This window comes from Camelus bactrianus, chromosome 15, assembly GCF_048773025.1.
Source record: "Camelus bactrianus isolate YW-2024 breed Bactrian camel chromosome 15, ASM4877302v1, whole genome shotgun sequence".
In the NCBI taxonomy this organism is placed as follows: domain Eukaryota; kingdom Metazoa; phylum Chordata; class Mammalia; order Artiodactyla; family Camelidae; genus Camelus; species Camelus bactrianus.
Window position 1 is genome coordinate 15131865 of NC_133553.1, and position 14921 is coordinate 15146785.

Here is a 14921-nt window from a genome sequence, read left to right on the forward strand (position 1 = left end):
CTTTCCTCCCCCTGCCCCCCCCCCCCCGGCAAGAACAAACGCCTGACGCTTCCAGTGTGAGGTGCTTAGGTCTGAACTTCAGGAGTACGTATGCCCTCGCAGCTCGGCCACCTGAAGAGAACACACATGAATGCGGAGAAACTTTCGCCTCGCTCCTTAGTCAGCACACCCAGGGGCTGCTGGGCCGTGTGCCCGCTGGACCCTGCACAGAGCGGTCCTGACAGCGCACACTTCTCCCCACAGCAGGACCCACAGCCCCTTCCAAAGAGGATGGGCCATCAGGGGGTGAGGTCTGAGGGCCAGTGTGAGCTGCCCGAGGCAGGAGTCCGGCTGTGCTCCCCTCCGCACCGCGAGCTGCCCTGGGCACCGCTGTGAGTTCCTGCAGCATGCTGGGGTGCCTCGGCACACAGACTGGGAAGGGGGGCAGCCATCTAGCTGCAGGGCCCAGGTTACGGGGAAGGGGCCTCCTGGACGAGGAGGAGTGAGAATGGACTGTGGGAGCAGCAGCAGCATTTGAAAAGACAAGGAGCAGGGGGGCTGACCCGTGGGGGGACCGCGGGAGGCCAGAGACCAAGGGGTGAGAAAGGTGGAGGTGAGGGAGGGGCCAGAGGCCAGGAGTCGTGACCATATGTGCATCCTATCTAATCAGCTATAGAAATAAACTCAGCCGCGTCTCTGGATGGTGGGATAAGCAAAGACAAGGGTGGGACAGCATGGCACACTTTACCAGGTGAGAGGCGGCGATTGAAAATGCTCTGCTCCGAGGCAGCCCCTCCCTGCTGCTTCCCACCTGAACGGGAAACTGGAAGTGCCAGGCGAGGCGAGCAGACACGAGACTGTGACGAGTGACGTAAGCGCAGGAAAGAAGAAACAAAATGATCACTGTGAGCAGATGCCTGGACAACGCAAGGAAGTGAATGGGAGCCTTTCAAAACCAGCAAGAGTGAAGCCAGGCAGTGGGCGCCATCGGAGCCACAAAGGGCAGTGGCTTTTCTACACATAAACATAATCAGTCTTAATAATCGCATCAAAGGATTAACCTGGAATAAACGTGTGGCCATCTTGAAGACGCCATGGGAATGCTGCTGCTTTCCCCCTTTCCCCATTCACCTACTGCACTGCTTGCCTTTGTTGCAGCCCCCTCCCCTGACAGCTTTACCGAGGTATAACTGAAAAGTAAAATTGTATGTATTTAAAGTGCACAATTTTTTAAAAGACTTTTATTAGAGCAGTTTTGGTTCCCAGCAAAGAAAGTACAGAGATTTCTCATAACCCTCCGTCACACACACACACTGCCACCTGCCCCCACGCCTCCCCCAGCATCTACACCCCCCCCCCAGAGTGGGGCGCGTGTTACGATCGACGCCCCCGCACTGACCCAGCACGAACGGCCGAAGTCCGCAGTGCACCTGAGGGTGCGCTCCGGTGCCGTGTCGCACGTGGGCTTGGACAGATGGGTGCCGTGCGTTCATCATTAACACATCACAGAGTATCTCCACAGCTGTAGAAGTCCTCTGGGCTCTGCCTGTTCCACTCCCAAAACCAACGATCCTTTGCCGTCTCTGTCATTTCGCTTTTGCAGAATGTCACAGAGTGGGAGTCACACAGCACGGAGCCCTTCCAGACTGGCTCCTTTCACTCAGTCCTATGCATGTTGGGCTCCACTGTCTTCATGACTTGACAGGTCATTTCTTTATTTAGTGTCAAGTAATATTTATATTGTATGATGTACCAGTTCGTCTATTCATTCACCTACTGAAGGACACCTTGGTCCTCCCAAGGGTTACCAATTATAAATAAAGCGACCATAAATGTCCATGTGCAGCTTTCTGTGTGGACACAGGCTCCCACCTCCCTTGGGTCAACACCAGGGAACACAACTGCCGGACCGTGTGGTAAGAATGCGCCTACTTCTGTGAGAACCTGCATTTCCCTGACGACACACGACACGGCGCACCTTCTCACGTGCTTACCTGCCACCCGCGCATCCTCTCTGGAGGGGTGTTTGTGAATGCCTGGCCAATTTTTAATCGTGTTGTGTGTTTTCTAATCGTGGAGTCTTACGAGTTCTTTCTCTGTTTTGGTTAATAGTCCTTTATCATGTGGTTTTTTTTTTTTTTTTTTGCATGTATTTTCTCCTGGTCTGTGGCTTATCTTCTCATTCTGTCTTTTGTAGTTTTAATCAAATCTTAATGAAGCCTGTTTATCAGTTAACTCTTTCATAGGTCGTGCCTCCGGTATTCTGTCTAAAAAGCCATCACCACCCCTGAGGTCATCTCGGTTTTCTCCTGTTATCTTCTGGGAGTTTTATAGTTTTGCATCTTACGTTTATGTCCGCAATCGGTTTTGAGTTCACGTTTGTGCAGGGTGTAGGTCTGGGTCCAGGTGTTCAGCACCATCTGTTGAAGACACTCTGCTCTCACTGTGTTGTCTTTGCTCCTTTGTCAAAGATCGCTTGACTATACGCATGGGTTTCTACTTTGGGGCCACTGCGATTTGATGTATGTATATGTTGTAAAATGACTACCACAGTTAACTAACACATCCTTCATCTCAATTACGTTTTTTAGTGTGTGTGTGGGAGGGACGGCATGCCTGAGACCTGCCATCTTAGCACACTCAGGTCAGAACACAGCACTGTCAGCCAGCACCCCGCTGCGGCGCGTCTGCTCCTTTCTGAAACATCCTGACGAAGCCTGAATGATCAGTGTGATGCCACCTTCTCTGAAAATGGCCGACAGTAAACAGGGTTTCCAGCCCCACCAGAAGCCTCTCCTGTAGTGCGTGAGAGCGGGGAGTCCGGCAGGGCGGGAGAGTAGCACTTCCAGGGGAGGGGAGGGGACATTTAACAAACACGAGAGAGGATGCTCCCTGCAAACACTGTTCTGGAGGAACGTAAACTCGCGTAACTTCCCTGAAAAGCAACACAGACACACGGACACACGTCGTACACCTGGCCCAGCGATGCCCCTCTGGGGATCCCTGTGGTCTCAAGGACACCCCGGCAGGTCTCGGGGCTGATTACATTGCAGCTGCTGGGCCCGTCTCTGCAGAAACCCCTAGTCCGCGTGGGTTCGGGAACAGATGCCAAGGTGGGGCTGGTGAAGAAGGAAGAGGACACTATCGCGCTCCCAGCCTCCAGCTAATTCGTGACCTCATTCACGACGTGATCTCATCGTCCCGGGGAGGCCCAGCAAAGTCACCACTGCTGGCGAGCCCTGAGCACAGGCCCTTCCGAGGGCAAAGCCTCATGAAGACACGTCACACTGAGCCACGATCACGGGGTGGCCAAGGGGCTGTGACCGAAAGAGCCAAGATTTCCAGAGTCTTTTAAAAACATCATACAGAAGGCTGCTTCTCCAGGGTGTGACGCAGAGGAACCAGACCACCGTTCTGTTCTTTGTTTTGAATCCAATTTCTCTTTTTCCATTTCATCCTTTTGCTACTCAACAATCTCAACACAGGACTTGCCCATCAGACTTTAATAAACACACAAGAACAAAACAAAAAACCAGTACTCTTAGCAGGAGAAACACTCCCATCTCCAAACACAGCCACCCTGGGGCTTAGGGCTTCAGCACAGGAATTCGGGGACATTAACATCGTCAGCTGTAACAGCTACAACCCAGGTACATAGGCCTCTGGGTTTTAAAGTGTTAGGACAAAGCGTGTCACATACCTGCAAGGGGCACTCTGCTTGTCACACGAATCCTGGGGACAGAGGACCTCGTGCTGCTGGAGAAGCCCGTGTCTGACCACAGCGGATGTGCACTCAGAGCACAGAGGGTGCGATTCAATACCCTCAGCTGAGCAAGCACCCCGGGGCTCCCACCGGGGGGGTGGGGCAGGTCGGCACACCCGTTCCCCTTACCTGCTCTCTGTGGAAACGGGCCTCCGAACTCCTGTGTGCCCCAGTGTTCACAGCAGCACTGCTCACAAGAGCGAAGACATGGAAGGAACCTAAATGTCCATCACCCCATCAACAGGGGACTGGATGAGGAAAATGCGGTGTGCACAGATACACACATGCACACAATGGAGTATCACTCAGCCATAAAAAAGAATGAAACTGCCACCTGCAGCAGCATGGATGGACTTGGAGGGTGTTAATGCTAAGTGAGGTAAGTCAGACCGAGAAAGACAAATGCTGTATGATGTCACTTCTACACGGAGTCTAAAAACTACAACAAACCAGTGAATGTAAGAAAAAAGCAGCAGACTCACAGACACAGAGAACAAACTGGTGGCACCAGTGGGGAGGGAAGGGCGGAGGGGTAGGATGGGGGGTTAAAACGTATGAACCACTGTGTGTAAAATGAGTGAGCCGCAAGGACACGCTGCACAGCACAGGGAGCATGGCCAGTGTTTGTAGTAACTGCAAATGGAGCACGACCTTCTAAACCTGTGAGTCACCGTGTCGTGCACCTGCAACTTATACAATGTTGTGACTCAACTATGCCTCAAAAAACTGTTCACTTAAGAAAAAAAACCTTGAAATTATTTTACCTAAGATTTTTGAACATGGCATTACGAGTATTGCAACATGGCTCAAGTCAAGGTGACACACAGAGATCCACCCCCAACCCCGACCATCTCACCCCGTCCTGGCCTGGATCCCCACCCCCCGCGACCATCTCACTGGGTCCTGGCGATACGCCGGGCCTGCCATGCTTCCTGTCCGCATCCTCCCCTGACAGACGCAGCCCACGGCAGCCCTGACCACGCTGTCCTCTCCCCACCCCTACGCCAGGGCTGGGGGGCTCTGCCCCCATCTCAAGGCTGCAGCTGACGCTACCATGGCTCTCCCATGGCCACCTAGCCTGTCCCCAGTGTCATTTCCAGTTCTCTGACACCACAAACTGTCTTTTATCTGTCCGTGTGCAGATATATCTTCAGGACAGATTCCAAAAAGGGGCAGCTGGTGGACCAACAGTAGACGCATTTACAGTTTGACAGACAGGCCACAACTGCTCCGAGTGGCACCATTCTATGCTCAACACAAACAGCACAGAAGTCTGTTGTTTGCCACACCCTCTGGGACTGATGGATCTCTGCTAATAAACCTAATGTCACCATATTAATAAGAAAAAATGTCTCAGTGTAGCTTCAACCTGCATCTCTCCCAAGCGAACGTTCTCGTTGCCCGAGGGCCACGAGCTCCGTGAGTGATCTATGGCTGACCCAGTCTTCTGCTAGTCGTCTCCTCAGCTTCCGGGAGTTCTGCGTGTGCCACAGAAACTAGCCCTTGGGATACGAGTTCCAGATTCTTTTCCTTGTTTGTCTATGCTCGTGGCTTTTTAAAGTCTTTTTTTTAATTCATAACTTTAATTAAAGCTGCCTTAACTAAATTAGTCTTTGTCTTTTATGGTTAATGGATTTGAGTCTCAGGTGAAAAGGCCTCTGTCCCATCGGTGGCTCAGTGGCCTTAACACACACTGAGTTCTTGTGCACCTCTGGGTTTAAAGATCAGAGCTTTGTAAAACGGGGGGAAGTGACTCACTAGCCCTTTTTCCTGCTCCCTCGATCATATTTGTATCTGTCCAAGGCCCTTCCTTCCACTGGTGGCTCCCCAAAATCACCAAAGAATCCTAAATTTGAGGCATATTTTAATGAAAGCTCTTCTTTGCACATGATTACTCACGTCAACGTAAGGCCTGCCGCACGACCCAGCCAGTCCACTCCCCGGCGTTCACCCAAGGGAAATAAAAGCCAACGTCCACAGAGACCAGGACACAAACGCTCACAGCAGCTTGCGTACGGCAGCCAGAACTGCAAACCATCTAAACGTCCACGAGCAGGGAACGGCCACACAAGCCGGCCTGCCTACACGACGGAACGCCGCTCGGCGAGCGACAGGAGTGACTACCGCGCACACAGCACGGGCCAGAGCCAGCACGGCGTCCCGAGTGACTGAGGCGGACCCGGGGTCCGTGCTGCGGGACTGTTTAAATCCTAGAAAATGCAAGTTAGTCTAGTGACAGAAAGCAGACCAGAGGCCGTCTGGGGACGGGGGTCGGGGGGATTTCAAAGCAGCATGAAAAAGCTTTGGGAGTGATGGGCGCACCCTGGAGGTTCCGCGCTGCGCACACAGCCCACCTTGAGGGCCGGCAGCTACCGGGGCTGGCGTGCGCGCGGCCGCGAGGGACGAGGCCTCGCGGAGCTGGCACCTGTGGGGAAGAGCCCCGCGGAGCCCGCGGAGCCCGTGGCCACGTGCGGGCCATCTGAGGGCGGCGGCTGAGCGGACGGACCCACGGAGACCAGGAGTCCCCGCTCCAGTGGGGCAGCTCAGGGAGTGGCCACCAGACTTCAGACTTGATCGCAACAGTCCATCCTGCAGTTTTATTTTTCACGCCAGTAAGTGAAGGAGACAAGACAGTGCTGGCTCGAGTTTTCCCGAAAATGAAACGACCTTGTTCAGTCTCCAGGCTGCTTAGCACCTTCTCTCGCCAACCTGTCGGCCTCTTCATTGCCTATAAACCCCGAATGGCCAGGAACGTGCATCTGTTAGACAAAACATTTCCTCTTATTTTTGCTAATTTTGTTCACAAGCAGCACGTGACTACTTCCTCACTGTAAAAACCCGCCACCACTCGGAGGCGGCAGCGTGGAAGCCCCTCACGGGCCCACTTCCTCGGCACAGTCCTCAACAGCACGAGCCACGGCCCCAGTGCACTCACACAACGGACATGCGGACAAAGTCCATCTCCACAAACTGGATTTTACTGTTTAAACTGCTTTTCCCCACTGAGGGGTGGGGCCCGGCAAGCTCTCCGGGCAGAGCAGATGTTCGTGCTGTTACGGAGAAGGGATGTACTTATGTGATATAACACCGTTTACACTCGTGCTGCTGGAAGACAAGGGTAAATGCCAGGTCACCCACCCATTACAGAGGTCCTGGGCTGGGAGGGAGGGATGGCTGAGAAATGGTTGCGGTGTAACTTGCTCTGTATTCCCCGGTAATGTTAATAAAAGTCATCTACTAAAAGTTACCTATTATACAAAAAATACCTCCATTTTGGGGGAAAAAAGTTATGTTACTAAGGTCTAATAACATGACTATATTTCTAACATACTTGATAAATGAGTTTAAACTGACATTCTGGCTTCTTCCAAAGAAACCCAGAGACTGACTGTCACAGGTCACTACTGCGAGGGCTGAGGTGCGGCTGGCGAGGACGCGAACAGCACAGACTGCCCCTCGGCCTCGGGCCCAGAGCAGAGCGCTCAGCACACCCCACCACTACCTGACAAAGCGGCGGCGTCACGGGGTGCTCCAACACACGCCCCGACAGCCACTCCACACAAACCGCTCTTTTAACTGCAGCCATCCCACCACTTCCAGGAACCACGGAGCTCTAGTTACTTCATCTTCTAGGTCGTGACGGCCACAAGGCGTGACCACTTCGGGAAACACTCACCCAGCGAATGTCCATGTCCTGGGCCAGTCTGTCCAGCTCCACGAAGTCCTCCTTGTTGATCACCTCCTTCCCGGTGCTCGTCCTCCACCCGTTCCTCTTCCAGCCTGGAACCCAGCTGGTGATTCCTGGGAGAAGCGCACGTGCACGGTCACTGACCTGGAGCGCTCTGGCCGCCTCTCCCCCCAAGACTCCGCCTGGCCACTGGCCCACTCGCGTCCCAAACAGCTTTCTGGGCTTTGCACTCCCTTTACTCTCACCTGGGCTCAACCTGCTGTTCTCCGCGAAGACACCGCCTCTGCCGCCCCAGCTCCCCACCCGCGCCCCCTGGTCCCACACGCAGCACTTCCCAGAGGGGCCTGCAGCTTAAGTTACACATGTTTACATTTGAAGGGCAACAAGAGCAGGGCCATGTCGACCTTACCGCCATGTATTCGGCACCCAGCAAAGACATGCCCCCTGGCCGGTACTGCAGGGGAACTGGGAGCCGAGTCCTCACACTTTCTTTACACCAGACGAGCCAGCATCACCCCCGTCACCATCTGGGCCCTGCTCTCGGGTAGGAAAACACCTGTTCCCTCGTATCTACTGGAAAAACACTAGAAGCGGCAAAACGCGGGCGCTCACCATTGATGGTGAACATGCTGTCCGTGTAGAGGACCAGCTTGCTGATGCTCTGAGCCTTTGCCTGCTGGATGGCTTTGCAGGCTGCCTGGAAGAAACAGATCGACGGTCACGCTATAGAAACCTTTACACCTGACTGACGTTCAAAATTACTCCAGACTTTAAAATTTAAATTCCTTTTTCTGTGCTAACCGTAATGATAATATTGAAGTAAGACTCCACGTACAAGTCTCCCGTTCAGCTGTCTATGTGAAACAGGTTTTACAATTTTTCTAGAATATTCCTATTTTCACAATGGTTACTGGCCCCAAACGAAGTTTCTTCTGGACTTGAGGACCTTACACATAGAGAACAGGAAGTCCATCGATGCGTTCTAGTCAACGGTAAAGAATGAAAACCTGACGCCTTAAGTGGAAAAACACATCTGATGACTTACATGAATTTCGGCTCTTTGATTTGTTTGTCGCCCAGGAAGTCTAATTCCTACATTTCTGGTTTCAAAACAGTAGAAAAGAAAAGAAAATTATAAAGCTGATTCTCAAAATAATTCCTTAAGCTTCTTAAAGGATAATAGGCTTGTATATATTTTTACTTGAATTACGAGAACATCATACAAAAACACAGCCTTTAAAAATCAAACCAGCAAAACTAACATTTTGTTGACGAGTGCTGTAGTGTGGTCTCACAGAAGAACTCTGGACCAGAAGGCAAAAGCTAAGTTTAATTTCTGGACCTGAAACGCACTAAACCTGTGGACACTCACGCCACACACGCTCATCACCCTTCACAGCTTCGAAGCTAAATGAGACACCCAAGGAAGGCGGAAGGACTTCACAGACACAGAGGCTCAAGAGAAACACACAGCAGTGTCAGTGCTGAGTGCTGGCGTCACGCGGGGGCTGCCTGGGCGCCTCCCCCTGGGGGTCAGATCCCGCTCCCACACGGAACTGGGGGCTGTCAGTTACTGCCGGAGCTCTTCCACACCCAGGACCAGGTGTATCCATAGCCTCACTTTGCATAACCTTTTGCCTCTGTAAGTTTTCAAAGACCAGGGTCACCTCTAAGCTCACTCATCTTCAAGAGGTGTGGGCGTGCGAGGGGCTCCGGGTCTGGGGACCTGCCCCTTGTGCGTCCTTGCCAGGACCACTCTCCTGCCACCTGTCACTGCTACCAAGTAATCAAACGATAAGCGGATCCCGCCTAACCCTCTGCAAGTTCTGCAACATGATACCTTTCCATTTGAAGTTTAAAAAACGCAGCCTTTTTGGTTTACTTACAAAGGATGGCCTGGCCCCCAGTAAACACCGATCCCTGCTCGAGCCCTCCTCCGCCCATTGCTAGAGCAGCAACCGTCAGTGTAGACGACAACGTAGTCCCCTGTGAGCGGGAAACAGAGGGGGCGGGTCAGCGTCACTGAGGGCTGCAATTCACCTACACCATCTACGAAGGTTGAACTGGCATCTTAAACTCAGAGGGCGTTCCCAGCACTGTGGCAGTTCTCTGTGTAGGGAAACGTTACCAGTTCCTCACATGGGAACAGACACTTCTTGCTTGGAATCCACTGCCATTTCAGGTCTGTGTTAAGTCACAGGTGAAGGCAATCACTCTGTAAGCCTGGAACCCACTGCTGTTTACATCCCCTGCTCCAGAGGTCAGCGAACACCACCGCTGTCCCCTCTCCTCACGGGGAGGGCAGGCCACGGTCACTCCGGAGCTGTCCCTACAGACAAACAGTGCCTTGATGAGGACCAGCCTGCTAGAAGGTCACGTCCTCTGGCAGACGTCAGCCTAACTTTTTCTCTTGGTCCTTCTGCCACTCGTGAACTGTGGTCCCGTCTGCTCCCCCCCAAACACAGAGCCTCACTGGCGCACCAGCGCTGCAGAGAGCGAGGTGGGGGAGGGGGGACACCAGGCCACCGGACCCCGCTGACCAGCAAAGCGCTCTCCACAGGGGGGTGTGGGTGGGCGTGGGTCGCCAGGTGTCCAAGGGCAGAGGGGTGGCGCACACAGAGGCCGTGCTCCGTGAGGTGTGTGTCAGAGGAGGGCAGACTGAACAGGCAGAGGCACGGGAGAGGCGGCGAGGTGTCAGAGGATGGAGGAGCGGTTCCTGCCCAGAGCAGGGCTGGCGGCCATGAGAACAGGGTGCCGGCCAGGAAACCTCCCTCAACTGAATGCCATGCTGTCAACACGACGGCCTTCCCCGTCCCCGACTCCGTCCCAGCAGCAGCACATGCTCGGCCCTGTGTTAGGCGCCACTGTGCTTCTGACACTCCAGGTCCCCTGGAGAGGGCTCCTCTCCCAGGCACCCACAAGTGTTTGCCTTAATTACTATTGGTAAATAATCAGACCAAGGGCACTCGGTTTTGCTTTTCACATAACTGCAAAATCGAATTAAAGTTCTGATACAGCTGTCTGGTTATTTGCCCTATAAAATGGCTTCTTTCGGGGAAAACTTGGACCCTCGTAACGTAGCAGCTTATATAAAAAATGCCACCTACTCCTACTTTCTATGCACACACGTAAAAAACAAAACGAAGACATCTGTACTTAAGTCACTAAATATAAACGACTAACTCCGGGAGTTAGAGGCAGAGACTTCACGCCCATCGTGCTTTGGGGACAAGGCAGCGCAGCTTCTGCTCTGCAAAGGCTGCACGTCACAGGCTAAGGCCTGCTGCTGACCAGTGAGACAAAGGAGCTCTGTCCAGGGCCTTTCTTATTTGAAGAGCCGACGTTTTTGCATTTTCTCAGTAACCTGAAATCCTCTGTGCACAGGAAATAATGCTATTTACAAAGATTACAGTGGTTTTCATTTGTAGCCTATATGACAGTTCTATGAATGTCCAAGACGTTAATTCTGTACCATTTGATTAATCATAAGACAGTGACCTCACAGATTTTTAAATAACCCTTCAAGGTAAGAATGTTAAACTTCACCGCAAGTTCCCCTCCTTAAAAATGTGAGAAAAGCTTTTACACGTAAAAATATATTTGTAAGATCATATTAAAAATTTTAAAAATCCAAGGAAACAACATACCCATATAAGAAAACGTGTCTCTGTGACCTGAAGGCAGCGGCTCCACATCCTGTTTCACGTGCTTTGCACATGGCTCTGTGTTTTCACCTTCACCTTCATCCCAGGGCTCACGGAGTCGCTTGTCTGCTTTCACTTGAGATTCCTGAACGTGTTTATTCTGCCCTGAAAGAGAGTGAAAGAGAGGGTCTACTCAAAAGCCAGAAACCATGAACGCAACAGAGTAACTGAGAAGCCAGCAATTCGCTAAGTCAGGCCTAAACATCCTCTACAGGAGGCTCTCCAAAGAGGGAAGGACTCAGACAGTCCCCACCGTCGCAGACACCGACGTCTGGGAAAAGATGGATGAGGACCGTGTGAAGACCAGAGCAAAGCTTATGCTGGAAAAGAACTCTGGTTTCAATGGAGACAGTAGAGACACCATGGGTGCTGAACTCTTCAAGGATCACAGACAGTTTGAAAATCTGAGGGGCTCTTTCCCCAGAAAAAACAAGGACCAAAATTTTGCATCTAAGTTGAGAACAGATAACGGGACACACTGAGAAAGGGAAATGGAAACCAAAAGGCATCAGGGCCGGGCCCTGCAGGAAGAGCTGGGTTGGAAGCTTTTCTCCAGCAGCCCAGCCAGGGTGCATTTGCGGTTAACCCCCACGGGGGCTGATCCCCCGCAGGTTACCTGGGGCAGCAGACTCTCATTCCCTCGTTCCTATTATTACTGCAGCTGACACAGACCGGTCAGGCCGGGAGTCAAAGCAGAGCCTCTGTCTGAGCTCTGCCTTTTACCTGCTGTGAGTTCAGCCAACTGACTCAGCCCCTGCCAGCCGCTGTGAAAGGCGGCCCTGCACCGGGTGATCCAAGACAGCCTCTCCTGTGCTGTCACTTTATGGGGCAGACACGTGGACACACGGACACAGGAGGAGCAGCAACCGTGCCCCAAGACGACAGCCTCAGCGCAACACTGCAGAATCGCTTTTGCTCTAAAGCCCCAAACTGAGGACGGAGACGGGGCTCTGGCGTTTACTGAGCACCTGCTAGACTGGCACAAGCTGCAACCCCCGCCTGGCATGGCTCCTCACCCCACACTCCTGGGAATGTCAGGTCACCCAGCAAGGCTGGAGTGAGGGCACCACCCACAGAGCAACGGCTGGTACTTCCGCTTGGCCGTAGCTGTGTTTCCTCACACTGACCTTGGGAACACTCCACCGGGTATGCTGCAGAAGCGAACCCAAATGCACAGGCGCATGTCAAAGGATGATTTTGTAGAACTTTAATATTAACATAAATGTTTTATTTGCTATAAGAGTGTTAAATTGAACTGGACATTGTTGAAGAACAGGTAAGACTTTGAAGAAAAAGGAGACTACGGTTTTCACAATTTTTCCTTCACAAAACTTTGGTTTTTCTTTGAGTAAATTAACCCTAAACCAGCTTATATAAACCACAATAACTAGCAAATAGCTCAGTAATCCCCCAATAAGGATAAATGTAAGATTAAGAGAAAAACTGGGAAAGGGGCTAACACAGCCGCTTTGGGATGGTTCTCAAACAGGAGCAATGTTAAGTCTCAGCCTATATACATCATGTAAGTCACCGGTGGGAAGGTCTCTGTCAGCTCTGAAGAAAGATGGATTCACAGATATAAAGAACTCCCCTGCCTTAGGATTGAGAGTAGTTAATAAGCAAATACCCTGGAAGAACTGAGGTATGAATAAATTACTAACTGGTTAAAAGGAAAACCTGTGAAAAGGAAGTACTGAGAACCTAACTAAGGAAGAGCCATACGTCCAAACTTGCTTTCTAACCCAAGCTGGTTTCTCGTCCAAGCAGAAAATTTACCTGTGACATCACAGCCCCCTTTAAGAAGACGGAGGATGAAGCACTGCACAGTGAGTGAGGGTCTCCCTGCTTCAGAAACGTGTTTTTCAGGATGGATTCCTAGTGTGATCTGCCCTCCCCGCCACCTCCGAAGTCTACTTCGTCCAGAATTGTTATGACACCCCAGAGGAGCAGTGCTCAATGCCCGAGCATCTTGGCGGGCTCGAGAGACTGTTTTAAAAAAGCTGATTTAAAATGCCCTCTGGTCAGTCTTAACCCACTGTAGTAAAAGTTTGTGAGTGAATGTAATGAAGGCAGGCTCTAATATATTTGTAGACTTTCATGCTCTAAGCAGTCGCCCTCAGTTCTGCTTACCTAATGTCCGTCATGTCAGGCTTTAAACTTCGGTGAACTACACTTACTCTGTAACGTGTGAAAATAGAGGAAATTCCAATTGTGTGACTCTGTCCCAAGTAAAAAGGAAACACCACACAGGAGCACGGTGTGAAAAGAACCACATTCATCATTTTAGAACTAGAGCCCATTTAATCCAGTAACAAGAATAAGTGTTTTTAACAGATGGAATTAAGTGCAGTGTGAACACTGAAAGGAAGACGAGACCTGAGTCCCGGCCCGTCTCTGACACTGTTACTAGCAGGAAACACTAGGCTTTCAGCCTGTTCCCTAGTATGTAAAGTGGGAACAGTCAGAATACCTTCTCCGTCTGCACAGAGGGTAGCTACAGAGACCACGTGATACCTGGGGTATGAAAGGCTCTGAACAGGTTAAAATGTCACAATGACGTGACTACCTTCTGAGCCATCCGGGCTCGCAGAGTCTCTGACAAAGGCCCAGGCTTCCTCTTCTGTGGCGAATTTCTTAAATCTGGCCGCAGGAAACCTGTCCACCTGTGCTCTGCATTCGTTCCTGGAACAAAGCGAAATGTTACTCCCTTCCTCCCTCTGTTACTTATCCTGTTTCTTAAGGGGTTTTCTTAGGTTGGGCATATAGTGAAGAAAGCTGGGGCTCTCGGCTCCTTGTGGGCAACACGTCATGCCTTACTCTGCAGTTTTATCTTGCCTGTCCAACCCTTCACTCTTGTCTCGCTATGTGCCAGCCAGACGGTACACCAGCACCGTAAGGCTTTCCTCAAACTAAAAAGCACACTACAATTTCGGGGTTTAATCATTTCATTGCAAGAGAAAGGTCCACTTCTGAGCTGCCTCTTCCTCAGCAACACAGCCGCAGGAGAAACAAGTGCATTCACATACACGCACATGTGCTGACGATAAACCTTGATACTGTAAGGCGGGAAGAGTCCTGTTCGTGAATGAAAACACCTGGGTTCGAATCTTACACCTGTCACTTATTAGCCCTGTGACCTTCCTGCTCCCGGTAATTACACCCGAAAATGAGAATAACCCCACCTACCTCGAAGGGTTGTTACAGGGACACAAATATTAGCTCACAACAATTTCGCTTTTTAAACACGGAGGGAAGATCAGATCAGGCATTGAGTTCCACTACGTGTAACCGTTTGGAAGTTCTTCCATTACAACAGAGGGGAAGAAGGGTTAAGTAGAGGCCTCCGGCCACCCCCCGACAACAAGGGGCGTTTCTGATACTCCCAACAAAAACAAAAACGGGGCGGAGTGAAGGCCTCCGGCCGGCACCTGAGGGCAGACGCCGGGGGCTCCCGCGCGCCCTGCCCCAGGCCGAGGGCCGCGCGCTGCGGGTGTGACAGCCGCCTCCTCGCAGCGAAAGCCGCCCACGGCCGCCCCCAACCCCCTTCGGGGAGGCGCGGCTCACTCACCAGCTCAGGAAGACCCCGGCCTTGCGGCCTCTCCTCACGGCATAGAACATGGCGAGCCCGTGGCAGCCGCGGCCGCTGCAGCGCACGGCGGCCAAAACGACTCTGTGCGCCACCTCCAGTAGCCTGGTCATCGCTCACCCCCGGCCGCAGGCGAGCATCTCGGGTACCGGCCGCGCGCCGCCATCACACAAGCCAAACTTCCGGCGGCGGCGCAGGAAG

General features: G+C 52.1%; 1 protein-coding gene across 1 annotated transcript; it reads right to left on the bottom strand.

The window, feature by feature from the left end:
* Positions 1-5589: 5589 nt before the first annotated feature.
* Positions 5590-14917, bottom strand: RNASEH1 (ribonuclease H1). The gene is made up of 8 exons (XM_074341612.1): positions 14703-14917; positions 13701-13816; positions 11078-11239; positions 9317-9416; positions 8476-8530; positions 8043-8127; positions 7419-7543; positions 5590-6501 (listed from the first exon to the last, which is right to left on the bottom strand). Exons 1-8 carry the CDS (start codon positions 14831-14833, stop codon positions 6415-6417), a joined length of 861 nt encoding a protein of 286 aa, XP_074197713.1. The 5' UTR covers positions 14834-14917; the 3' UTR covers positions 5590-6414.
* Positions 14918-14921: the final 4 nt, after the last annotated feature.

Excerpts from the sequence above, each read along its gene's own strand:
- RNASEH1 (XM_074341612.1), bottom strand. The coding sequence starts at position 14,833 with ATGACCAGGCTACTGGAGGTGGCGCACAGAGTCGTTTTGGCCGCCGTG. Across the intron at positions 8,531-9,316 it reads TGGGGGCCAGGCCATCCTTT|AAATGTAGGAATTAGACTTC; the intron begins GTAAGTAAACCA and ends TTTTGAAACCAG. Across the intron at positions 8,128-8,475 it reads ATCAAAGAGCCGAAATTCAT|GCAGCCTGCAAAGCCATCCA; the intron begins GTAAGTCATCAG and ends TGTTTCTTCCAG.